The 27,334-nt window shown below is 37.5% G+C and overlaps 1 protein-coding gene across 10 annotated transcripts in view; it reads right to left on the bottom strand.

Moving 5' to 3' along the window:
- Nucleotides 1-27,334, bottom strand: part of LOC145678403 (methyltransferase-like protein 25B) — an 881,238-nt gene that overhangs the window by 52,176 nt on the left and 801,728 nt on the right. For 7 of the 10 annotated variants that reach the window (XM_081748506.1, XM_081748515.1, XM_081748510.1 and 4 more), the window contains one exon: nucleotides 12,844-12,930. The exons of the other annotated variants lie outside the window; for them this stretch is intronic. In XM_081748506.1, coding sequence (XP_081604632.1) covers nucleotides 12,845-12,930 — 86 coding nt within the window. In that variant the 3' untranslated portion in view covers nucleotide 12,844. The remainder of the gene's footprint in view (nucleotides 1-12,843; nucleotides 12,931-27,334) is intronic. 10 annotated transcript variants of the gene reach the window in all.

Here is a 27,334-nt window from a genome sequence, read left to right as displayed (position 1 = left end):
CGATGGCTTTTGGTGATCGCTCAAGCCTGTGTCAATGACATAATTAAGATTGTATACTCGAAAGGGCACTTTGGAGTGCGGAAATGTTGGATATTGTGTCGCTGTCTTCTATTGGAGAAAAGAAAAATGGACCATCAGAAGATACGTCCGTGATTGTGTAGATTGTGCGCAGACTAAATTTGCAACTCGAGATGTTGCGAAGGAAGAATGTCACATTGAGTCTAGAGCTCCGCATATCAAGTTAGGTATGGACATAGTGGAGAAGTTGCCCCCTAGCCAAGGATATTACTACATACTATCCACGATAGACATTTATTCTCGATTTGTTAGCTTCCTACCGTTGAAGACTGCTCATGCAAAGGAAATAATTACAACTTTAGAAAGGAGATATTTCCATATGGTTCCGTATCCTGCTGAGATAGTGGCTGATCGTGGCCCCAATTTCAGTCCAAGAGATGGAAGGAGTGCTGTACGAATCACGGCATTAAACATATCTTGACATCAAGTTATACTCCGAATTCAAACGGCTTGACCGAACGAAGTCACAGGGAATTAAATCGATTGATTAGACTGGAGTGTCACAATGACAATAATACTTGGATGAAATATCTGGTTAGAGTTCAGGAATTACTGAACCATTCATATTGTGATAGTATAGGATGTGCACCAGCTAAACTCTTCTTCAATTACTCAGCGGTAGAGACGTTCAGAAAATCATTCCCTTGGCCACCTGGACTAGATGAAGTAAATGACAAAAAGAGATACATTAAAGTACACCTTGGGGACAGGAAACATAAATCCGTACCGAAGGCTGGCGTAGAAAATGAACCGAAGGAAGGCCAACTCGTAATGTTGAGAACTCACTTCCTATCTTCAGCTCAACAATATAAGATAAATAAATTGATGAAGTGTTATGCTGGACCATATCTCATCAAATAGATACTCAAGAACTGTGCCGTCTTATACACTCTAAATGGAGAAAGCATAGGAACTCAGAATTTCCAGAATCTGAAGCTTTTCAACTATTCCGCTGAAAAACGTGAAGCACTATTAAAGGATTATCCACTCTAATCGTGTATGTCTTTCAGGAGAACTCGTCCCACTGCTAAACCTCTAGCGCAACATGTTACCTTGGAATTTCTTTGAGGGAGGTAGTATACCGATGCATTACTTTAAGAATAAAAGTATTACTTTTATTTTTGAAGGAGGCCGGTAGATGTAACACGACCGATTTTTTTATCGTCCGGTTTACATATTTTTTTAAAATATTTTTTTTACTTTTAGTGGTACCGTAATTTTGTTTTCTTCTTTCCGTTTGAGTAGCGACTGTTTGTTGTTAGGTTCTCCGCAAATTATGCGTGCGAATCGGATCAGAGGCGAAAATACGAAACATTTTCGAAGGTAGCTTGGGGACTGCGCGCGAGAGTAGTGTTAGACCGACGCTATGATTATTTTAACAGGACGGATGAATATCATCAACGCTATTCCATTGGCGTAAAGAAAACTGAAAAGAATGCCAAAATTTAGTGATTCTTGTGACTTTGATAATACAATTTTAAAGATTATATCGTGCACCTATTGAGGTAAGATTTTGGTAATCAATTTAAGCCAAGCACTGGAGATCCTTTAGTGAAGAAAGCTAATCTGTTGGACACACCATGTTGGGCTATGCTTTGTGGAATTTAGAAGTACAACGATTTGCCTTAAGAAATAGTAAAAATTGATATTGAGGATTCCTTCCCTGTGGTAAAAGTTAAAAGGTTCGGGCTACAAATTAACAAAATAGAGATTGTAAGGGCTTGGCTTATATATATATATATTTATCTGTGAGAGTGTTATGTCATGTTTATAGTGTAAAATGCCTGGAAAGAAATTATACAATTTTAAAATAGGTTTCTAATTCGGTGTGCTCCCTCCCTTGAGCATTTCAAAGGGCTCCCTGCGATGTAGTCGTTAATCTTGTCTATTATCACCAGTCTTCACGTTATTTGATCAGAATGACGTAATATAATCTTTATATTTTTCTTTTTCTCTTCCTGGAGCACATTATTCGAAGTGGGTAATATGTTTTGATCAGAGGTTGGCAGTGGTTATTGTTTTGAATAGGTGTACTATAGTATTGTTTTTTTATATAGATATACATATTAGAACATACGTGTGTGTATTTTCAACTAGTGAGCTTCATTCTCTCACGTGCCAAAGCGAATGTGTTATTTGTGTATGAGTGTTCTAATTATAAATTTTCGCCGTAGATTTGGTTATTAACATGAAGTTAGTAAAAATCGAAATAGCAAAGAATACGTATACGTAATATTTCGGATTGTTTGGACAAACAAATTACTGTAGTCCCTGTCTTAAACGTCCTACGGTTAGTGCACTTTCATTCACCGTCCTAGTAAATATAGAGTCGAAGAAATTGCAGATGGTAATTCATTTTTTTCTCTCTTTTTCAGTAAAGTAGTTACCTAAATTTGGAGAAGTTCTGTGTAGACATAGGGCTGGTGACCTATTTAAGACGGAAACTTGATTCCGATATAATTGTAGTGCACTGTATAAATCATGACTGGAAATTTTTCAAACGTATATTACTTTTTATTAGCTAGCATTATATCTTTGTGTATGCATTATGCAAAGTTTATGGACCTGTGGAATTAAGTATCTCCCACAAACATTACTTCATTGCATAGAAAGTGAGGGAAATAGATAATATTTCGGGATCTTAATTTTTTTCTAATATAAAACTCATGGTAATTCTATAGTAGTTACGATCATGTCCTGAGTTTATCTATTTTACGAATTTAACGTCCCCCTTTATTTTCTCTCTCTTTTACCTAGGATGCAACTCCACTAGATTTAAAAGGATCTATATTTCTTTTCTTTAAGAAAATTTTGATATATATATAAATACCGATGCATCATACATTGATTCGTTCACACATTACATGGATATTTCAGTTTTTTTTTCTTACCACGAATATTCACCTTTGGCGAAGAAAGTGTATTTATATATGCAGACGTATGAAGCGGTAAAAATTAAATCCTACTCATGATATTCGAACTTTAGGGACATTCGAATTTCGAGGATGGATGAAGGTTTACGTTATCTGTTATTTCGTGTTTACTGCCATTGAGCGGGTCGAAACCTGCATGGTAATGCTTTGTCACATTTTCGGAAATAAATAGTATTCTAGTAATTTTTTTTCAAGCTACTTAACTATTTCTAGTATATTGGTACTAGTCCGACCAAAGGTTTTCTCTATTCGAGGAGTTATTCACATTTTTTTGAATTTTTTAAAATTTTCTTATTTTAGTTAGACGTTTTATAAACATGTTAGGTTTGCTGCTTTCGGTCAGCGACTTCGGTGTACTCATCTTTTAGGTTAATCTGATACTAAGAAAGTCTTGTCGTCGTATCCCCTCCCCTCTTTCTTTTTGTAAATTTAAATGTATTGCTGCCGCTAGAGTAGTTATACTGGAAATAGCTGAGACTGAACCGCGATATGAAAAATTTGTCTGTTTTGGAATTGTTCTTAGAGTTATATGATTTATTAGATGTTAATAAAAGCAAGAGTATCCATATGGAAGATGTCCTGATGACGACTGAAACGTGAGTTAAAATATTTGAGATTTTTTTTTTACCAGCAGTTTTGTATAAAGAACTTCGAGATACCGGACCTGCCTAGCAGGGTATAATTCCTTAAAACTTATTCTCCTTTAAGCCCCTTTTATCTTCTCCCTACCCTAATTTTCTGTCGTCTTAATAATTTAATTACTTTCTTCCCTTTAATATGGAATTAAATTACATTAGTACGCGAGCATCGAAATTGGTAAAATGAAGGATTTAAAACTAAATAACTTAAATTCTGAATATTCAGCGTCTCATTTAAGAATTAAGCCATATTCAGTAATAGTCTGGCCAGAGAAGTCGACTTTTTTTTATTTTAATGATTGGAAAAGGTGTTTTATTATGCTTACAAATATGATTACATGTCAGGTTGACTTTGTGGTTTGTGAAACTATATGTTCAATGGAATATGATGTTTATTTCAGTAGAAAGCTGTACGTAAACGGTGTCAGATAGGGTCGGCCTGAGATCTTGGGTTTATGATAATTTATTACATTTTGCATTTGTATGAAGATGGAAATTAGATTTCGAGAGCGCTTCATAAATGGCAGGTTCTTTAGAAACTCCATATGTTTATAGTCACGGATGATAGAACATAAATGCTAAGTAGTATCTGATATATTTATAAATACGAAGAAATAATTGTAAAATAATTGTGCCTCCCTGGAGATGAGGTTTTTATAAGTTTTTTTATTTTATCTTCGTTGTACTTAAAATATTGTAAAGATAGATCGTGATCTTGGTGAGTTTCTCAAATTTCCTACCAAGTTGTGTTTGTTCTCTCGCCTATAGCAGTCACTCTGTAGTTAATATATATATATGTACATTAAATGGAACTTTACAACTTTGTAAAGCTAGGTCCCTTCTCTGATACTGCAATTACTAAACTTTATCAGCTTTGAATTAACGAACTGTTTTGTAACTGGTAACGAAATGTTATGGCTCCTTCATACCATAAGCCAGAGTCATTCTGTCTGTAACTAAAGGAAAGTTATGAAATGAAATCGAAAAGAGAAGGTTCACATGTATTTCATATGAAGGATACAATTATTCATAAAATATCACTATTAAACCAAAGAGAAGAAATGACTATTTTGGTTTTGAAGTTAATCACGGCAAGGCAATATTATAATATTTCAGTTCTTGTTCATGGAAGATAAGTAAGGTGAACTGCGGAGCTACTTAGCCATCTTTGGATATTTTTTAACTCTTACTTTCTTTTGCCTTACCTCAGTGTGTATGTTCTTAAAGCACGAGAAGTGGAAAGTTTGACTAACTTATTTATAACATAATAAGTTTCAAGCTATTTCAAATCCTAAAGTATTTAATTTTCGATATACAGTGATATCTTCTTCAGTGATGTGACAATATGTTAACTCAGCTTCAAACGTACAAAGTCATTCGTTTTAAAGTCTTTCCGTTTCGGTGAAGATATAGTTAATTACTTTCATCGCTTTTGTACCCCTGAGGTGAAAATAAATTGATAGTGGAAGGTGCCCCTAGTAGTGACCAAATATTTTCAAATCTTACGTTTCAACGGTGAATAAAAATTTAAAAAAAAATTGCGACATATTACCGTTATCGTCTGGAGATACTGTTAACTAATATGATTCTACATCCTGAATGTCATACTGGACAAACAAAATAAAATTAAACTTGATGTGAACGAATTAAAACTGCCTATTTTAATTATAAAACAAACTTTATTCTGATCCACTTTACTGTATGTTATTTTTTTCCTTTTTCGTTGTATTAAAGTTTGTAAAACAATTTAATTTAATTCCTTTTTTTTCGAGTTTCAAGCAGTGAAAATATGGTATAAAATAAAAGATTGAAAATCGAGACAAAGTAATTTTAAATATGTATATTGGAAAGATATTTTAAAAAAAATGTGTGAAGAATATCAAAAGGCATTTCGAGAATGTATTTGAATATTTAAATTTTCCTACTTAAAGCTATATAAACTTTAATATTCTAGGTAATGTTGTTCGAGTTACGAACAATAATACATATACATAATGATATTCTAATTATCGATATATATAAACGTATCTATGTTTACTTTTGTTTGTTCTTTTTCCCATTTTATGTAATAACATCTTATATATCTTGTATTTTAATCCATTTTCTTTGACATAAAAAAATATTAGACACTGCCTTCACCTCTGATGTGGTTCAAAGGTTCTAGATTTAACTGATGTTTCTAATAATTTTGTTCTATCGTTAGTTAATGACAATGTGCTCCGGAAAACTTGGTTTACTTTGTGGGTGTCTACATATGTTGGTAAGTTTTATTTAGGTACCCACTGGAATTCAAAATCAATTACTTAACCACGAACACGACTCGTCGATATTTACAACACATTCGAAACATTTTTTTTTCCGAAATTCAATTTTTTTTTAATATTTCATTTTGTGGTACTAACTCCCCTCTTCAATTCTTCTTGAGGCAGCACGGTCAGTTTTCTCTAATATTTTGATTATCGAAATTCGGTTTTATTATATATATCTCTCTCTCTTTTTTTTGGTTCCTAAATTTCTAATTATCCTTAGGTAGCTAGATTATAGTTATTTTAGCGACGAAACAAATTTTGATAGAAGAGAGAGGATAGTAGCTCACAAATTTTTACTCCAACTCGACTTGAATTCAGATCCGGTTTCGAATCGAGTCGAGCCAAAACGAGCCAATTCGAGTAAACCCTTTCCGGATCCTGGTTTTTTGGGCTATTTTTTAGACTTTCAGTCAAGCAGCTACTGTATCGTCACTATTTATCCTAGGATCATGGTTCATACCTCATTCTCTTCCGAATAAAGCTGGGTTTCGAATGGTACCACCTGCATGCTCAAACCATATACCAGAAGCGGGGAAAAAATGTCAAAGTGAAAATTTCGGAGGGAAAAATTTTTTTCTCGAACTTTGGCCCCCCCCCTGGACCCCTCCTGTGTGATCGTAGCCATCAAAAAAATCTGATAAATAGTACTTGGTATACTGAATGTGTGTGTCAAATTTCAAGTTTCTATCTTGAATAGTAAGGGCGGGATAATTTTTATAAAAAATTCCCACAATGCCCCAAAGTACCATAAAACACTATGATCTCAGGGAAAAAAATTCCTGAGACTTCCCTAATTACCCTAGGACTATAATCCGCCAATCATTCTCTTCAGAATAGAACTGTCTTTCAGGCGGTACCATTCACATGTCTCCATCATGTATCTAAGGCGGGAAATTCCTGAAAAAGGGGATTTTTTGGGGCAAATTTTCCCTTTTTTCAACTTTTGCCCCTCTGAACCCCCCTGTTTTTACGCAGAAATCGAAAAAAAAACTTCTGGTAAATACTACTACGTGAAAAAATAGGCCCGCCAGAAAAAATTTCCCTACCATGCCCCACTTTTACCCTATACAGAAGTATATTTGGATAAAAATTCTTTGAGACATCCCTAATTACCCTAGGATAATAATTGGACCGTCGTTCTCTTCAGAATGGAACTGCCTTTCAGACGGTATGACTCACGTGGTCCTATCATGTATGTAAGGCGGGAAAATGACGAAAAACGGGATTTTTTGGGTAAAAAATCCCTATTTTTACCCCTTTTCCCCTCTGGTTTCCCCCTGTTTTAGCACTGACATCGGAACAAAAAAATCTGGTACATACTACTCCGTGGACTGAATGCTTGTGCAAAATTTCAATCTTCTACGTAGAAAAATAAGCCCGCCAAAAAATATTGAACATACGCTTAGAAAATGAGAAAAGAAATTTTTGACTTATAACGTCATCACCTCCTATGTCTGGATGCAGGACGGTCTGAAATCATACGTAATGTCTTCTGCAAGGCCTCTGGACTTGAAAAAAAAAAACCGGACGAAAAAGCTCAAATAGAAGAGAAATAACGTAATGTACCATGAAAAGTGCATATGGTACAAATTGTACCATAGGATCCCGAAGGGGTTAAACCTGCTGTATGGATCCAAGTACTCTCTTCAAGTATCCTACATAAACAATATAGTTATCAATGATACTACAACTACAACATATTATTATTATTATTATTATTATTATTATTATTATTATTATTATTATTATTATTATTATTATTATAACACCGTGTATAACCATGAAAGGTAGGCGGTTTGAACCTTAATACTGAAAATTAGTTGACTGTCGATCTCGATAATCGAGGTCATTAGGAGGCAAGGACATCGGTCATGAGGTTCTGGGTTTGAGTTCCTGAAGAACAAGTATTTGGGCTTAAGCCAAAAATTCTTAAAAGTAATAGGGCGCCGGCTGCTCGGCCCGGGTTTAGGTCTTGTCAACAGCTCGAGCAGTTCCTCTCACAGCTTATTCACTATCGAGCCGAACCGAGAAGTGACCGAGCCAACAGCTCACCCAACTTAGCTGGCTCGAACGGATGGCTCATCCGAGCCGAACCGAACTGAGCTGGTTGCTCATCAAACTGAACCGATTCCAGCCATCGACTCAGTTGAGCTGAGTAGAACCGAGCCGATAGACTAGTTTCAACAAAACTGGCTGGAGCCGATGGCTCACATGAGCCGAGTCAGTGGCTCATCCCAACCGAGCAGGCTCGAGCCATCAGCTCAATTGAGCCGAGTCGGTGGCTTGCACAACCGAGCCGATGGCTCATCCCAATCAAGTCGGCTCGAGCCGTTCATTCAGTTGGAACCGTGCGTAGCCAGTTGAAATCACTACCTGGGTTGGGCTTCTGCTTGGGCGAAAAAGTTCGACCGTGCAGATCTCAGCCTTGATGGTAAGAACAACATACTTATATTGGTGCTCACGACATTTGTGGCTGTCTCGTTATAAAAACGTATTGTCTCGTTATCAAGTTGAGACGAGATACAATAAAAGTAACCCACAAGATGCACTAGAAGTACGAGACGAGATGCACCCCTGTCGTGAGCAACGCTAAAAGTTTTCCACATTACTGCTTACATTTCTCATGGTTTTCACTTTCCAGTCTAGTCAGGCCATGATTTCAAAACGAGCTGAACGAGCAAGCCATTTATCTAACTCGACTCGAAACTAGGGGTGGACGGTTCCTGAAAACGTAAACCGCAGTTTCGGTTTGCCACTTAAACCGGTTTGGAACGGTTAACCGAAACCGAACCGAACCGTTCCCAAACCGAACCGATCCCAAACCGAACCGAACTGATCCCAAACCGAACCGAACCGATCCCAAACCGAACCGAACCGAATTGTACCGTTCAGAACTGTCCGTAGAACTTAGACAAATTAACTGTCCAATGGGTTTGAAACGTGGTTTCGTTTACTATTGGCTAACCAAAACTTAAGCGAACTCCGTCAAAGCAAATTCAGCTGTGTCCACATGGAGCTGAATTTAATCTTTAACTCACTAGTTAGCAGATTTATGTATAATAAAAGAATAAAATAGCAAAGAGCCTGAAAGTATTCATTGCAGTATAATGTTTTTATATCTTTTGTATGTATGTAGATACAGTAGATAAAAATATCACACAACTAGATACCACGTATGCACAAAAAAAAATCTTGGCAATGCAAGTATTTGATGGAGAAATGATCCCAATAAATTCCTTCAAATTAGAAGCATTTCATATATCAACGGAATAAAATAAATTACTGGTAGTGATCAGTCTTTGAAATAGATGAAATTCGTTGGGTTAAGTTCTGACCTGTTAAGCCCCCATTCTACAACTGCTTCAAATTCGAAAATGTTATTATTCCCCTTGTTTACCTTCACTTTTAATATTCCCGCTCAAATAGCAGCTTGCATGTGTGTCTTCATTTCTCTCATTTTTCATACTTTCATTCTCACCGTTGTAATTAATATAAGAAAAGCGTGATTAACAAACAAGACTCATCATCCTCAAAACGCCGAACACATATTTCAGACTTTTACCGTTTCTGATTTTGAAAACGCTCCTACGAACAATGTAAGTCAATACTTGGCACCTTGTATATCACATCGTTAACAAATCATTGATTATATAATTACTTTCTGTAAATAATAAGTAAAAACTTCTTGTGAGTTTTACTGAAACGTTTGGATTGCGAGCGTAGCGAGTAAGAAAATTTTTAACAAATCTGTTTCTTTGACCACTGACAACAATATTGATTTAATAGAACGCCAAATTTTACGGGGCACCACATCGTTTACTCATTTTCAACACTTCTTTTTTCTTATTGATTGTTCGGCGCCCTTCCCCCGTAGCTACAGCTCTCGGTGTGGTATCTTCTCCGTCACGATGTAGGTTTTGTACATTTGCTAATCGTACGCATAAATATCATTCTCTGACAGAAGAGTTGTACTAAGTTGCAATCTCATTATCTTCGACTCTGGACAGTGAACACAATGGCGAGGAAACATCTACCATTTCCCACTTTAATTTCTCTTTATTTCATCACCATACGGCCAAGGAGTGTGATCAGTGGCGGCGTTTGGACGTTAAAAGTGGGGGGCCAAAGATAAGATCTGAATATGTGTATATCAATGTTAGTGTTCCTGGTTGCTTCTAACACTTTGTTTGACGAAAGGTTGTATAACTAATAGGATACTATCTTTTTTCAGTTAAAATACCGTATATCGTGTTTCATATTTAATTAAGTAAATTGACAAGAGCAATGCACATAGGTACTAACCCTTGATTCCTTGCTCATGAACATCTTAAAATTCTGTCTGGGAAATTGTGTGATCAGATTATTTAATAACATATTTGTAAAACAAATAAACAGAAAGGATATTATTAATCATATTAATGAATAATGAGGCTTATTTTGTAGAAGTTATATTGAAACTGGGGATTAATGAACAATTTACATTTTTAATTCCACACTTGCCATTAAATGTATGTTATTACTCTTAGAAAATGAAAGACAGTAAATACTACAAGATATGTTACGACACAATTGTAATATTAATTCCTTTGAATTGCAATTAAAACGCAATTCCTGTAGCTGTCTTAACCCCATGAGAAGACATATAACCAATATACACTTACGCAACGACAAATATTATATGGTCCATTTTTTTTCTATGAACCAGTAATATATGCAAAAACTTTACATTTCCAAATGGAACTATATACATTAACCTTTTTAAGTTACGACTTTTTAAAGGTAAATTATTGAATTTCAGTCAGTCAACTACAGCATCATCCCGATTTATCCTAGGATCATGGTTAGTACCTCATTCTTTTCAGAATAGAACAACCTTTCATACGGTTCCATATTCCTATCATGTTCCTAAGGAGGGAAATTTTGAGGGAAATTTAGATTTTTTCTGATTTTTTCAAACTTTGATCCCCTCTGGACCCCCTTTGTTAACGCACATATCTCCAAAATCAACTGAAAAATACGAAGGGGTGTACTAAATGTGTATAAAAAATTTCAAACTTCTATCTTGAAAACTAAGTGCGGGAAAATGTTTACCAATGAGCTAAGAACATTTCCACAATGCCCCAGATGACCCGGATATAATATAAAATTTTCCTGAGACATCCCTATTTATCCTATGATCATTCCTCGTACATCATTTCCTTCAGAATAGAAGATACTTTCAAACGGTTCCACTCACATGTCTCTATCATGTACCTGAGTTGGGAAAATCATGAAAAAATGGATTATTTATTTAAAAAATATTCCTTCTTTGTACTTTCTTGCCCCTCTGTACCCCCCTCTTTTAACGTAGAGATCTGAAAAATACTAAGGGGTGTACTAAATATGTACAAAATTTCAATCTTCTAGGTGCAAAAGTAAGCCCGCCAAAAACATCTCTACAATACTCCAGATTCCCTTATAAAAAGGGATCTCAGGTAAAAATTCCCTGAGACATCCCTATTTACACTAGGATCATGGTTCGTACATCATTCATTTTAGAACAGAACACCCTTTCAAACGGTACCATTCACATATCTCCATCATGTATCTGAGGAGGTAAAATCGCGAAAAAAAGGGATCTTTGTTAAAAAGATATCAATTTTTTTTCTTTTTGCCCCTCTGGACCCCCCTATTTTATCGCACAAATCTGAAAAGAATCTGGAATATATTAAGGGGTGCACTGAATGTGTGTGCAAAATTTCAATCTTCTAGGTGCAAAAGTAAGCCCTGCAAAAATAATAAAAAAGTCATAACAAAAAATAGTTTTAGTATGACGTCATCACACTACGTCTCGACGCAGAAAGGCGTGAAAGCATATGTAACGTGTTCTACAATGCCTCCAGGCTTGAGTAAAAAACAGAAGTAAAAAGCTTTTTTGGTACTTTTTTAAAATCGAATAGTGAAGATTCTATTCTATAACCGAAAAATAGATGATATAATTTAAAAGAGTTAAGTGGCCACTTCAAAAAAGTGGGGGGGCAACTGCCCCCTCTTGCCCCCCCCTAATCGCCGCCCATGAGTGTGATTACAGAGATAATGGAGGAGTACACACATGAGAAATTGTAAATGATCTAGGCTTAATAATAGACCAAGGGCTTAGCTGGAATAAACAAATTTCTGAACAGTGTATTAAAACTAAGCGCATCTTATGACAGCTTTATAAATTAAAAGACTATTTGTCGCAAGAAACAAGACTATATCTTGTTAACACTCTCATTTTGCCTCTGTTCGATTACTGCGATTCAATATATGGTAGCTCTCTCTCCACTCAAAATACTAGAGCAATTCAGAAAATACAGAATTATTCTATACGCTTTTCTCTCAATTACAGAAAGTCTCAGCATATTCTGCCGGTACTTAATGAAAACAATATCCTAACCATGTCCCGAAGATGATATCTCCGATACTGTTGTTTACTATACAAAAAGATTCACATAAAACACCACCTTACTTGCATCATAAATTAACATGTAGATTAGAAATTCACCGTTACAATACCCGAGGAAGTAATAAACTGAATATGCCCCGGCATTCTTGAAAAATAACAGAGAAGGCATTTTCGATTTCGGCAGTAAGAATCTGAAATTCCCTATCAAAGTCAATCACTGGCAAACCATACAATTCATTTAAATCATCACTCCAAACATTATTATTTAGAGATCAGAGACAAAGCATTGGCACTCATGAAAAGTTACTACAGTATGAAATTGGACTAACAGTATTAGTTTCTTTCTTTTTTTTTTCTTTTTTTCTTTTCTTTTTTTTTACATTTACATTTGCTGAGTGTTTTGTTTATGCTTAGTATTATTGAATGTACCATGTTATACTGTTATTTGTATCTTGTACCTTATTTGTGTCTGTTTTTTCCTTTCTTTTCTTTGTAATGATGACAAGGGTTAGGTGGCAGAGCAGCCTCAGGCTGAACCTCGCCCGCTGAAATAAAGAAAAATTCAATTCAATTCAATTCAAATTGGCAGAAATTGATCTGGCATACGGGAAAGCGGACGGTAATGGCCGTGCGGCACAACGGTGTACAGACAACAGTTTCCTAATCTTAGAATTCTACACCACGCAACGTTTTCAAGTGTAGATCGAAGATTACAAGAAACAGGATTGCTGGAAGCACACAGGCACAATGCTGGACGAAACAGAACCGTATGGACTGTGGCTTTTGAGGAGGAAATTCTTGCTTGAGATTAGAGAAAACCGTCCACCAGCACACGGGTAGTAACTGCTGAAATTAACACCCATCATCGGCAGATTCGGAACATGCTTCATGAAAATCAGATGTACTATTTCCATGTCCAAAGGGTGCATGCATTACACGCCATCCACGTAGGCGGGAGTTTGTCCAGTGGCTACGCGAACCATGCTATTGCGCTTCATGTCTCGTATTCTCTTCAAAGATAAAGCTATGTTTTCCCATGATGGAGTGAACACTCACACTCAACATTTGTGATCTGTGGCGAACCCATATGGAATGTCAACTCGTGCCCATCAGGAACGGTGTTCTGTGAATGTGTGGGCATGAATCGTTGATAATTCTCATCAGACCGTACCTACTATCACAATGCCTAACCGGAGTATTGGATATTTTTGAAAGAGATTCTGCCTGAACTACTAGAGACTGTGCCACTGGCTGTTCATCGAAACATGTGGTTTATGCACAACGGTGCTCCAGCACATTTGCTGTGGAGGTGCGAAATTGTCGCAACGCGTCATTTCCAAACAAATGGACGGCAGAGAAGGACCGGTATCTTGGCCACCTCGCTCATCCGACCTTAACCACTTAGATTTCTTTTTCTGGGGCCATATGAAACTACTAATCTGCGCGACGCCTGTGCAATCAGAGGAGGATTTGGTTGCTCGAATTGTTGCTGCAGTGTGGAGCATTCAGGAATGGCAGGAGTGTTTCAACGCGTTCGCAGCGTCTTTCCCTTCGACGCCGCTGTAACCTTTGCATTGAAGTGGTGGGTTTAAACTTTGAACACCTTTTGCGGTGTCCGTTCTGACAACCATCCTCTTTCCATGTAAACAAAGACTCCCCTCTGTACCTTGCTCCCTACAACTACCTTCTGTATGCAGTCCCGTTATACGATTTGGATCCAGAAATATCGGCCCCAGTTACAGTACGTACAAATATCGTGAATGGAAGGAATATTTTGTTTCACATCCGTTAGTTTAGAACATTCATTGAAAAAAAAAACGTACTGTAGTCGCATTTGTGTGATGTACTAATCGAAATGAATGTACTAAAACAGTTAAGTGTATTATTATTATTATTATTATTATTATTATTATTATTATTATTATTATTATTATTATTATTACGCGTTCTTTATTTGTCTGTAGTTCTTGTTCAATTACTGTAGTTGTAAAGGTAGATGCGTTCTCAAAAGCGTTGTGATATTAATATGAGCAGATCAGCAATCGGAATTTCTTTATTTTATGTTACTTATCAGCTCGTGCCGTACGTATTTTTACATTCTAGAAACGTAAAGTTTCCAGTGAGATCTTGTATACACGACTCCAAAAGTGCATTACCACCTGCAATTAGGGCTGTTCCGATAATCGAGTAATCGATAACAATTCGATAAAATTTCAAAACCGTTTCATCGATAAAGAATTTTAATTTTATCGAATTATCGAACTTTCGAGACTCCCGAAATGTTCGAGACTCTCGAAATGATCGGGACTCCCGAAATGATCGAGACTCTCGAAATGATCGAGACTCCCGAAATGTTCGAGACTCTCGAAATGTTCGGGACTCTCGAAATGATCGAGACTCCCGAAATGTTCGAGACTCTCGAAATGTTCGGGACTCTCGAAATGTTCGGGACTCTCGAAGTGTTCGAGGCACTCGAAATGTAAGAAACATTAGACAACTTCGAGACACTTGAACTGTTCGAGAGTCTCGAATTGTTTGAAAGCAGCAAATACAGAAATATATCAATATAATTGCATTAGTCGAGTCGTTTGAATATTTTGAAAAGTTCGGGATTATCGGAGTGTTCGAAAGAAACAATGTATTCGACGTTATCATAGTTGTATATAATATGTATTACATATATGCAGAGTGTTCATTTTAAAACTTCTCTCCTTAGCAATAAAGTGAAGGAAAAGTTTTTTCCCCACAGATCCGTACAAGGTTTAAGCAGTCTGTTAGAAGAGAGAAAGAGGAAGAGAAAACATGCATCACCCAAATAGAATTGGAATCCAAGACACCATTAGTCTACTAATAGTCACTTTGCCGATTGCACCAATAACGGGACAGGCAGATGATTTCGAGGGTTTAATTTAAAGTTCTGTATTGAGACAGCTACTGATATAGATAGAGGTAAGAAATTCGATAAGGCTGAAGATTTATCAAACTTCCGTTTAGAAAATTTACCATCCGGCGCTCGAATACCTTCGAGTATTTGAGATTGTCGTGAAACAAACCTTAAGAATTTTGGGTGCGAAGCTCTCTATTACAAGCCGTCCTGTCTGTATGTCTGTATGTGGCATCCGACGATAACTTTCGAACGGATTGTTCGATTTTGATGGAAGTCATTTTAAAATGCTTTCGTTTGCTTTCACAAGACACCTATTGTTTTGGTTGCCATACGACAAGGGGAATTTTCCCGAATTCAAGCATTTGTTCTTACTTTGAGCGTAGGCGTGTAAAAGCTACGATAACTTTCGAATGAATTGTCCGATTTTAAAGGGGATTGTTCTAAATGCATGTGTCAAATATCTGTTGCTCTTGGTTACCTTACGATATTTGATTTTGTATATAAGATGCCGTGCGGCTCTGGGACGTTACCAACCTCAGATTCAATGCGTACCTGGGAGGAAAAGGGGGAAGGATGCGACCGAAGCGTGGTGCCAACAACACCACATTCATCTACGACTGAGATCAAGAAAGTTTGGAGAATTAGCTCCAGACTCCCTATATGCCCTCATGGTATGGTACTATGCCCAAGGGACAACTTTACATATGACAGAACAGAGACTAAAGGAAAATGAAATCTTCCAGTTTAACGTCTCAAGTATATGCCCGTTAGGCTAAGGGAGAAGGATGATTAAGGCAAGTGAATGATGATGCAATAATTGGTAGAATGAGAATGTGGGAGTGAACGGGAGTACGCCGAGAAAACCCACGGATACAATGTTGTTCACCAAAAACTTACTTGGTCGGGGATCGAACCAGGGAGGGACAAAAGGGATGAATGGGAAAGGGGAGAAAACACACATGCTCTGACTCTGATTCAATTTCCATATCAAATTAAAATAACTTCCGATCAGTTCTTAAGGGAAAAAAGAAAAACATTATTTTCTCAAGAGTTCTCTCAGCTGCTTCGTATATTGTTGCAAACATACTTTCAAAGAAAGATGGTCGTGCAGTTGCTTGCTTTGCAGTTGTTGAAAGAAATATTAGACCCTATCTCTCCTGTTGTGTCTTGCATACAATAGACTACTTATCATTGTTTATTTCTTTTCCGAAACAAGAAGCCAATGTCTTTGAAACCGATTACGATTACATTGCACTTCGGTTGTAATAAGATTTTTCTATGGGAAACAAGGTTATACTGCTAATTCAAGCTGAAACGGTACTGGAAAGTGTGTTCAAGTTATTGTAGTGAAAATGTCAGCGAAAAAATCATATGGGATATTTGGATCATTCTGAAACTTGGATATTTGGATAGGACACATACTAATTCCTAAATAAAATTTTGACCCGACTATGGTAGATCCTATAGTATTGGAGCTATGGACATATACAGTTCATTTATTCATGTTTTCGGCAGCCTATAACTCCAAAAGGAAGCATTTGTGCACCCAGATTGGTCTATGCTTTTTGTTTTATCTTGGTCTCAGGATAGGGTTGCGATATTTTGAAATTAGAAAAGCGGGGGATTCTAAATCGTAAGTACTGATGTGAACTAGTGTATTGCAAATATTGACGATCCTTCTGGCCATTTTTTAAAGTGATTTCTTTGTTAAGTGACACTTCCAATGTACTTTTCTAACAAAACTAAAGTAAAGCAAATTTAGTTTTTGCCTTTAATGTTTTATTAAGTTCAACAAATGAGAGTCTCGAATTGTAAAGTAAGTATTAAGTAAGTATTACAGTAAGATATCTCTAATAAGGATATCTGTAAGACAAGTTGTTAAGAAAAACGATATATGGCAGATGTCGTTCATACGGTTTTCTCTCTAAGAAATACAAAATAATTTCTAAACTTTTATCGTAAAAAGCTAAAACATATTTAGGAGTCTTGATCCATCTCATAAAATTTCTAATCATTTTCAAAGATTTCTACTTGAAATCATACTAACATACGACATTACCACAGTTTCACAATATATGAAATACAGTATAAACATTTTAAAAGAAAAAATACTAATAATGAATCTAATCTAAACAAAATGCTAAGGATACCGTAGTTCAATTTGCAATCATTCCTGAATATATAAAGACTAGTTGAACATATAGATTACGTAACAGCATAGACTTGTTGAGTTGAACTGGACAGAATGTTATCAAAGAAATATGCACCCATGAGATCATACATTAGTATTCATGGGTTGAACCAAAATGTGCATGATTATGCGAAATTTTTACGTTTTTCATTCCCTGTAACTTTCTCTAAAAAAATTTCGATTGCATAAAATCTTATCATAAAGTTCTACGCAGAATATTCTACAAAACCAGTAGTAATAATTTGACAGTTTCTACGTTCATCTTGTTTCTGTCATCTGTCCACTCGCGATTGAGATTGACACAGAAATGTAGCGGCTTACGTTGAATATAAGAACACTTTATCAACAAAGTAATCTTAGAATTTTCTCCAATCTAAAAAAGCGGGCGGTTTTTCGTGATTAAGAGATGATTAAGCGCGGGACGAATATACACCTGAAAATCTGGTGGTATCCGCTAAAATCAGGTAATATGGCAACCCTATGTCAGGAATCGCCTCCCAAACGGTGGCGGTATTGTTTTGAAACACTCTGTATAAAATAGTGCACCACGTTATTCTGAATTGATGCAAAACTCTTACGTTTTGAAAGCCGCCTACATTATTCGTCCAGGAAACAATCTGCCTCCACCAAACGATGCTTCTGGATCTGCTAAAGTGTGGATTCATCATAATGTACGAACCGACTGTATAGAACATATGCTACACTGTACACCGTGAGCATAAAATCCTGCCTTGATTATAAAAATTTATTACGGAATAACCGTTGGACAGAATAATGTAAATTCTGGTCCGTTATATAGGTTAGTATTACAAGTTTTTTAAAGACCAATAGATGGCACTACTGCTACCCAAGAGTGACGCAGTACGTTACTTGGCGCGCGCGGGTTAGTTGGCGAAATGGCATCGAAGAAGAAGAAAGCGCAATGCGTGCTGTGGTATCACGAAAGCAAATCGCCCATCAGTAACATAAGTAACGTAAGTGGTCTTTAAAAAAAACTTGTAATACTAACCTATGTAACTGACCAGTATTTACATTATTATGCCAAATGGTTCTTCTGTAATAAATTTTTGTAATCAGGGCAAGACTTTATGCTCACCCTGTATATTCACTGTCGAGGAAATAGATTTATTTCCGTTTTTCATCTTCATTAAACTTAGTGATGATTTCAAGGTTTCCCCGGGATAGGCTTACCATACGTCCTAGATTCAAGCTCGGTCTGGAAAATTGTCTGGGATTAACTAATGCCCGAAATTTTAGGGAAAATGGAAGACTGGGAAATTTTGCTGTGTTTGGTCAAGTGCTTGGCTTGCAATTCAGTTGTGCTGATATTTATGAAAAAATCAATAGCGATAAGGTGTTCTTCGCAAGAATACTTTACTCAGGTGGGGTCCCGGGTTCAATCCCAGCCCCCGCCAAGTGAACTTTGTGGTGGAGAAACACCGCGTCCGTGGGTTTCCTCGGGGTTATCCCGTTTCCTCCCACTTTCTTCATTCCACCATTTCATTAATTACTCATCATCACCGTCTCATTTAGCCTAACCGGCATAACCGTGGGACGTAGACTCAAAGATTTCATTTTATTTTTACTTTACTCAGGGAAATAATTAAGACAATAATATAAAAATGTATTTTAAGTATAGAAAATGAGCATAAGCAGTTTCGGAACTAAAGATTAGACTTTTCTTAACTTCTCAATAAACACACACCATTCTTAAAAGTATCCAGAAATTATGGTAATCCTACCCCGGAAGATTTTGAACACGGAGGGTGAAAGTAGCAAAAATACTGGTAAGTCACGGGGTGAACATGATCAGAGATATGTTTGTGGAGGAATATTTCTCCTGAGCAATCCCCTGAAATCACCACTGATTTGACTAACATTTATTTTACTAAAAGGCTAAAGGGGGAGTTTGCGCCCAAAGCATCATCATATCTGATTGCGGCAATGTGCGAACTAGTGGTCATTAATGAAAAGGAAACACGACAGAAGATAGCACATTTGGCTTTAAAATAATATTTTGCTACAATATTTTAGCAACATCGTACGTGATTAATATGGTTGAGGTTTTGGGTGTATACTATATCGTATGAAGAGCAAATTACCCTATTTGTACGTTTAAGACCGTATGTCTCACAACTCTGATACAATAGCTGTCAGCAAATAACAAACAAGAGATAAAATTCAGGAAGAAATTGAACTTCCTGTGTGTGCGTGTGTGTCCGACGAGACAGCAATCCCTTTTTGTACGCTTTCATTTCTCCTCACAAATAGAACTTTGCAATAACTTATCAGGTGAAAAAAGTTGTTTGACTAGTTTGGCTGCAAGATGGAATCATTGCAGAGGTGAAGGAACCGATACTTTTGATAATACACGAAACTTCGATAATACCCGAAACTTCGATTATACTCGAACTTTCGATAATACCCGAAACTTCGATAATACTCGAAATTTCGATAATACCCGAAACTTTGATAATACTCGAAATTTCGATAATACCCGAAACTTCGATTATACTCGAAATGTCGATAATACCCGAAACTTCGATAATTTCAAATACTCGAATGGTTTCGAGTAACCGGTGACAACTCGATAAATTTTCACTCCCGAAGTTCGATAGGTCCTCAGCCTTATCGAACACCCCTACCTGCAATTATCCTTTTCCTGCAATAGCAGACAACCCAAAATCTCGGCGGTTGGGTTGGTTGCAAATTCGAAAGGCGTTGGACTAAACCTCAATTTTGCAAAAATATATCAGTGTGGCAAACTGCAAATAAGAGAATAAAACAGCCTCCGCCAAGTGAACTTTGTGGTGGACAAACACCGTGTGCGTGGGTTTTCTCGGGGTTCTTCCGTTTCCTCCCACTTTCTTCATTCCACCATTTCATTCATCACTCATCATCACCGTCTCCTTTAGCCTAACCGGCATAACCGTGGGACGTAAAACTCAAAGATTTCATTTCATTTCATTTCAAGAGAATAAAACAAATTGTTAAGAATGACAATTTTATTATTCTGACGGAGTTGGATGATATCAAAAGTTACAAAATGACTTACTTAAGCAGTTCAAACAAGATGAATGGTAAGAAACAGATATAAGAAGAAAGCATTTCTCTCTTTCCCCCCTCCCCACCCAAAAGAAGAAACTCATAAAAAGAAAAAGTTGTATAATATAAAGATTTCATATAAAAGCCTAACAGCACAAAAACAAATAGCTAACGAAACGGAAAAGAGACAAACACAGAATAGGGGACACCAGTGGCGTAGCAGACTTGCGGCCCTCCCATGCAAGATAAAGAAACGGGACCCTAGTTGTAACCCCCATTGTAATAATAATAATAATAATAATAATAATAATAATAATAATAATTATTATTATTATTATTATTATTATTATTATTATTACTGTTACTATTATTATTATTATTATTAAAAAGTCGTTTCCTTTTCAAAATCTCTGACTCTGCCACGAATGCATATAGCGATAATGTGTGCACGTTTTGTCAATGAGCGGTCCCAAAGGTCAAAAGGAGTGGAAATCTCCAAGAGAGAGAAATAAAAAACTTTCTTATGGTTAATTCTAGTTCAAAGTTCGAAGCACTTGCTTTTGCACGTGACTTTTTGTTACTTTCTTCAGGGAACAGAAAAGATCTGGCGCCTAAGAAATTATATCATATAATATTGTAAATTTGCGAGTGGATGTATTTACATTGCAATTTGTGGTAATAAAGATATTATGATTAGAAAACAATATTGTAAAAAGTAAGTTTAAGATCTTCATCCATCGCAAGTCTTAGGGGTCAATTATACCTCGCCGCCCTCCGAATATCGATATCGAAAATTTAGAATGATATATTCATGTCCATATTTCGCGATATCGAATGTTGAAATATGATAATAAAGATATCGACGACAGCGATATATGGACATATCACAGGCACAGGTCCGAGAAGTGATGCTTGAAATATACTGGAATCAACAATCAAATTCTAAATAAGTTAACCATTTCCGTATTCAACGTTGAGGGGGAAGGGTGTGAACCCGAATAGAAATTTTAAGAAAAACAAATGTTAAGATAAAAGTAGGTTTTCCGCCTCCCTTTGAATACAAAAATTAAGAGAAAACTATTACTGTAATTTACCTTTTGCTTCTGTTTTTGATTGTTATCACAAATCAGCGACAGTACACATACTTTACATAGTACACCAATACACTCTATTACTTTTCACAACCAAGCAAGCCGGAAGATGAATTTCCTGTGATATTAAAGTGGAATGTTCTACAAAATAGTCATAATTCATTGGCCATATTTCTATCAGTACTTTGGTACGGACTAAGAGCTACAAGACAAAAAGAACTAGAAATTAGAGATTTAGTTCGTTTTACCTCTCAGACTAAAAGACTTCTGCATTTTCCTGAGATTTTCATTTTCTTAATATAAGTCCCCTATTCTGGGCTACTTCTGGCTACCGCGGTTTCGAGGTAATCGAGTAAAGATTGTCGACTCTCGACAGTATGTGAGAAGATATTTCACAGTTCATGTTGTTATTTCTTCGTTACAAAAACACTTCTGGTTGACTCTATGCATGGTAAATTACTGAACTTATAAACATTTAAAATTATTGAAAAACGAATAATTATTTTTAAACATAAAAAGTCGTTACAATTCAGTAAAATGCAGTAGTAGATGGAAGTAAAAGAATATATTGTATATTTGTTGAGAAGTGTAACCTGAATGTGAAAAATAAGTGTTTCCCATTCTCTTGTGCAGAGCCGGATCTACGATGGACTTCTGGAGGATCGGTGGCTCATAATACTCCTATTTAGAGCAACTTTTAAGAGCTCCAAACTCTGGAATGGGTTTTATTTATATATAAAATAAGAAATATTCCCTTTCTGGGGGGCAATCGCCATGATCGCCCCCTGGATCCGCCCCTTCTCTTGTGTAGCAGACTTTGAAGACATTTAGTTCGTGTATGCTTCTGATGATGCTGATTAGGGATGGCCACATCTGAATAATTTTTTACTCTGATATTGCATAGAAACTTATCCGGATTTGCAATATCCGGTTGACGGATAACAAAACGAATAACGGATAACGGATAGGGACAACATCTGGATGTCGGATAATATCCGGATAATTTATAAATTTAAGAAAACGGATAATATCTGGATAATACATCATTCGGATAATTGATTACATCCGGATGACGAATAAAGCATAATATCCGGATAACGTATATGGTTTTAAAAAGGCATAATAGGAGAGGGACGTATCAGTCTTTACTGCTCATGGAGTTATTAAAAGACGATCATCGGGCAGTGGTCTTTACCATTGAGAGATATTACTTCTTCAAATGTTTCCTAGTAACTTCCAATTTTCTTGTTATTGTTGTGGGGCGCGGCGGCTCAATGGTAGACCGCTTACTCTGGTGCGTGGGGTCTTTATTGTTTCGACCCCACCCAAGTAAGTTTGCGGTGGACAAGATCGTATCCGTAGGTTCTCTCAGGGTACTCCCACTTCTTGCCACTTTTCATTCCATAAATTCTTCTATTGTCATTGACTTACTTTAATAATTGGACGCCGTGGCTCAGTGGTAGAGCGCTTCGTCTGATGTGACAAGTAACTTTGTAATGGACAACATCGTATCCCTGGGTTTTGTGAGGGAATTCCCGATTTTTTTCATTTTTCATTCCACCAATTCCTCTATTATTGTTGACTTGCTTCAATCATTGGGCGCACTGGCTCAGTGGTAGAGCACTTCCTCTTGTGGGCCAAGTAAGTTTGTGGTGGACATGATCATATCAGTAGGTTTCCTCATTGTATTCCTGCTTTTTCCTATTTTTGATTCCAGCAACTAATTTAATATCATTCAATCGGTTTAATCATGAGACGCGTTGGCTCAGTGGTAGAGCGCTTCCTCTGGTGGGCGACATAAGATTGTGGTGGACATGATCGTATCCGTGGGTTTTTCAGGTACTCTCGCTTCCTCCCACATTTCATTCCACCAATTCTTCTATTACGATTGACTTGCTTCAAACATTGGGCATGGTGGCCCAGTGGTAGAGTGCTTTCTCTGGTGGACCAAGAAAGTTTGTGGTGTACAAAATCGTATCCGTGGGTTTTGTCAGGGTACTCGCGCTTCCTCCCAAATTTCATTCCACCATTTCCCCTATTGTTATTGATTTGCTTCAACCATTGGGCGCACTGGCTCAGTAGTAGAGCGCTTCCTCTGGTAGGCCAAGCAAGTTTGTGGTGGACAAGAACGTATCCGTAAATTTTGACAGGGTACTCCCGCTTCCTCCCACATTTCACACCAACAATTCTTCTATTATTATTGACTTGCTTCAATCATTGGGCGGGGTGGCTCATTGGTTGAGTGCTTGCTCTGGTGGGCCAAGTAAGTTTGAGGTGGATAAGATCGTATCCGTGGGTTTTATCAGGGTACTTCCGCTTCCTCCCACATTTCATTCCACCAATTCTTCTATTGTTTAATCATTGGGCGCTCTGGCTCAGTGGTATAGCGCTTCCTCTGGTAGGCCAAGTAAGTTTGTAGTGGACAAGATCGTACCGTGTCCTTTGTCAGGGTACACCCGCTTCCTCCCACATTTCATTCCACCAATTCCTCTACTATCATTAACTTGCTTCAATCATTGGGCGCGGCGGCTCATTTATTGAGCGCTTTCTCTGGTGGGCCAAGTAAGATTGTGGTGGACAAGAACGCATCAGTAGGTTTTGACAGGGTACTTCCGCTTCCTCCCACATTTCACTCCAACAATTCTTCTATTATTAATGACTTGCTTCAATCATTGGGCGCGGTGGCTCATTGGTTGAGCGCTTGCTCTGGTGAGCCAAGTAAGTTTGAGGTGGGTAAGATCGTATCCGTGGGTTTTTGTCAGGGTACTTTCGCTTTCTCCCACATTTCATTCCATCAATTCTTCTATTGTTAGTGAATTGGTTTAATCATTGGGCGCTCTGGCTCAGTGGTAGAGCGCTTCCTCTGGTGGGCCAATTAAGTTTGTAGTGGACAAGATCGTACCGTGGCTTTGTCAGGGTACTCCCGCTTCCTCCCACATTTCATTCCACCAATTCTTGTATTATTATTGACTTGCTTCAATCATTGGGCGTGGTGGCTCAGTGGTTGAGCGCTTGGTCTGGAGGGCCAAGTAAGCTTAAGGTGGATAAGATCGTATCCATGGGTTTTGTCATGGTACTCCCTCTTCCTTCCTCACTTCATTCCTCCAATTCCTCTATTATCATTCAATCATTGGGCGCGGTGGCTCAGTGCTTGAGCGCTTGCTCTGGTGGGCAAAGTTATTTTGTGGTGGACAAGATCATATCCGTGGGTTTTGTCAGGGTACTCCCTCTTCCTCCCTCACTTCATTCGTCCAATTCCTGTATTATCATTCAATCGTTGGGCGCGGTGGCTCAGTGGTTGTACGCTTGCTCTGGAGGGCCAAGTAAGTTTAAGGTGGATAAGATCGTATCCATGGGTTTTGTCATGGTACTCCTGCTTCCTCCCACATTTCAATCCACCAATTCTTCTGTTATTATTGAATTGGTTTAATCATTGGGAGCTGTGGCTCTGGTAGAACGGTTCATCTGGTGCGTGGGATCCTTACTGTTTCGATCCCCGGGCTAGTAAGTTTGTGGTGGAGAAGATCGTATCCATGGGTTTTTTCAGGGTACTCCGGCTTCCTTTCACATTTCGTTCCACCAATTTTTCTATTATAACTGACTCTTTTATCTTTGGGCTCGGTAGCGCAGTGGTGGAGCCCTTTTTCTGGAGCATGGGATCCTTATTGTTTCGATTTCCGGGATAGTACGTTTGTGGTGGACGTGTCCGTGGGTTTCCTCAGGGTACTTCCGCTTCCTCCCGCATTTCATTCAACCAATTCTTCTATCATAATTTACTTGCTTTAATCATTGGACAGGTCTTGGTCCCTTGAACATTGCGGTGATGTCAGAAATCAGATACGGTTCCAAATATTTGTGTTGTGATGTAAACCTTAGTTGTGGTTCAATCTCAGTATTTTATTACGCGAGATAAAACCATCCATACAGCTATTAATGTTCTATTTTGGTATAGAGATTGAGATTGAGCCAATTCGGAAACTCATTTCTGGCGCTTTGAGGCCAGGAACCAATTTCGGACATTTCGCTGTCCTCAAACGACTAGGATCTTTCCAATGTTACCATCCGCGTCCAACAACCCCATGTTTAAAAGGGGAATAGAAACGACCCGCGTCTAAAATTTCGGGACGCAGTTTCTGGAGGTTCAAGGCTAGGGATCGATTTCTGAGACCACAATTTTGCTCAACGGATCAAAATCTTTCAAATGCCGCCAACGCTGTCCAACAACTTCATGTTTAATAGAAGGGACCCGAGGCCATAACGCCAGGACCCCATTCCCTGAGCTTCGTGGCCTGGGCCTGATATCTGACATTACTACTGCACTCAAGGGCAGTCGAAAAGTCAGAAATCATTAACCTAACTATGTGGGTGAGTTGGTGTCCACCCGCTGGTCTAGTGGTTAGCACGTCACCCGTTGGTACCCCAGAGTTTTTCAATGAATGCATTTTTTACTAATTATACTAATTTTTCTTTTAAAAACGTGCAATCAACGCGAGTGTTTATTTAATACGTAGTCACTGTTGAACAAAGTTCTCAGTTTTATATCTATCAATAAGATCCCCTCTCTTCCGTCTCTAGACCCAGTCATATTCCGTTAATAAATGCCAAATTACGATTTTTATCAACAAAGAGAAGCTGTTCTACTAACTCTGGTAAATAATAATAATAATAATAATAATAATAATAATAATAATAATAATAATAATAATAATAAAGATATTTTTTCACCTTTCTTTAACATTGTTTTGGGCTTCTCTGAATCAGGATATGTTGTTTTATAGTATACAATGCAAGAAGGCTTCAAACAACAATCTGGCAAAAAGTATTTGTGTAAAAGACACAAACGTCTTATAAAGTTCTTCTACAAAGTACTAAACAACTGACCTTGTTTCTGTTTGCCTTTAAACACAATGTTACGATTTACAAGGCACAGACAAAAGTAGAGAGCCACGTGGTATTTCGCCTAAGGGCATTTCGTTGCTAGACTAAAGACTGACATTCTGTCAATATATTGCAGAGCTATCAATAAGTCAAACTCGCAGGTTCCTCCCAAACGTTTTGGTATAACAGGTTAATCAAACTACGTTGTTGTAGGTAAGGGATGAGACTCTGAAAGACCGATAAGTGTTGGAGCTCAGAGCCGTAGCTAGAAATTTCGTTGCCCGCGGCGAAGTAGAATTCGGCGTCCCCCGACACTCACGTTACCAAGCTTTGATTTTTCCTTTCTGGGCTTTTATTTTTAACATATAAGAGAAACACCTTTTTGTTGTGCTACGCTGATTTTTTTTTACCAAGGCGCTTGGACACACCATTGCAACAGCCAAAAGCGATCGTTATGTATTCTTTAACAAATAAGAGCCGCTCTCAAGAGGCTTATTTTAGACTAGCTGCTAAACTTGACAAAACTACCTTGTATACAAATCCATTTGGAGAATAATTATGAAGAAAGCATGTAGTCGATTCTACTAGGTTAGGGGGACCATGTTACACATGTAGTTGGTGGACTCGAGTGGTAGCGTCGGAAAGGTCTAGGGCCCCTGCGTACAGTAGTAATGTCAGAAATCAGGCCCAGGCCACGATGCTCAACGAATGGGGTCCTGAAGTTATGGGCTCGGGTCCTATTAAACACCTATTAAACATGAAGTTGTTGGACGCCGTTGGCGGCATTTGAAAGGTTTTGATCCGTTGAGCACAACTATGATGTCAGAAATCGATTCCTAGCCTTGAATCTTAAGAAA

Source organism: Thermobia domestica, chromosome 2 (assembly GCF_964235325.1).
Source record: "Thermobia domestica chromosome 2, izTheDome1.hap1.1, whole genome shotgun sequence".
Lineage (NCBI taxonomy): Eukaryota > Metazoa > Arthropoda > Insecta > Zygentoma > Lepismatidae > Thermobia > Thermobia domestica.
The sequence above is the reverse complement of the archived record's forward strand: the minus strand, read 5'-3'. Positions and strand labels throughout refer to the sequence as shown.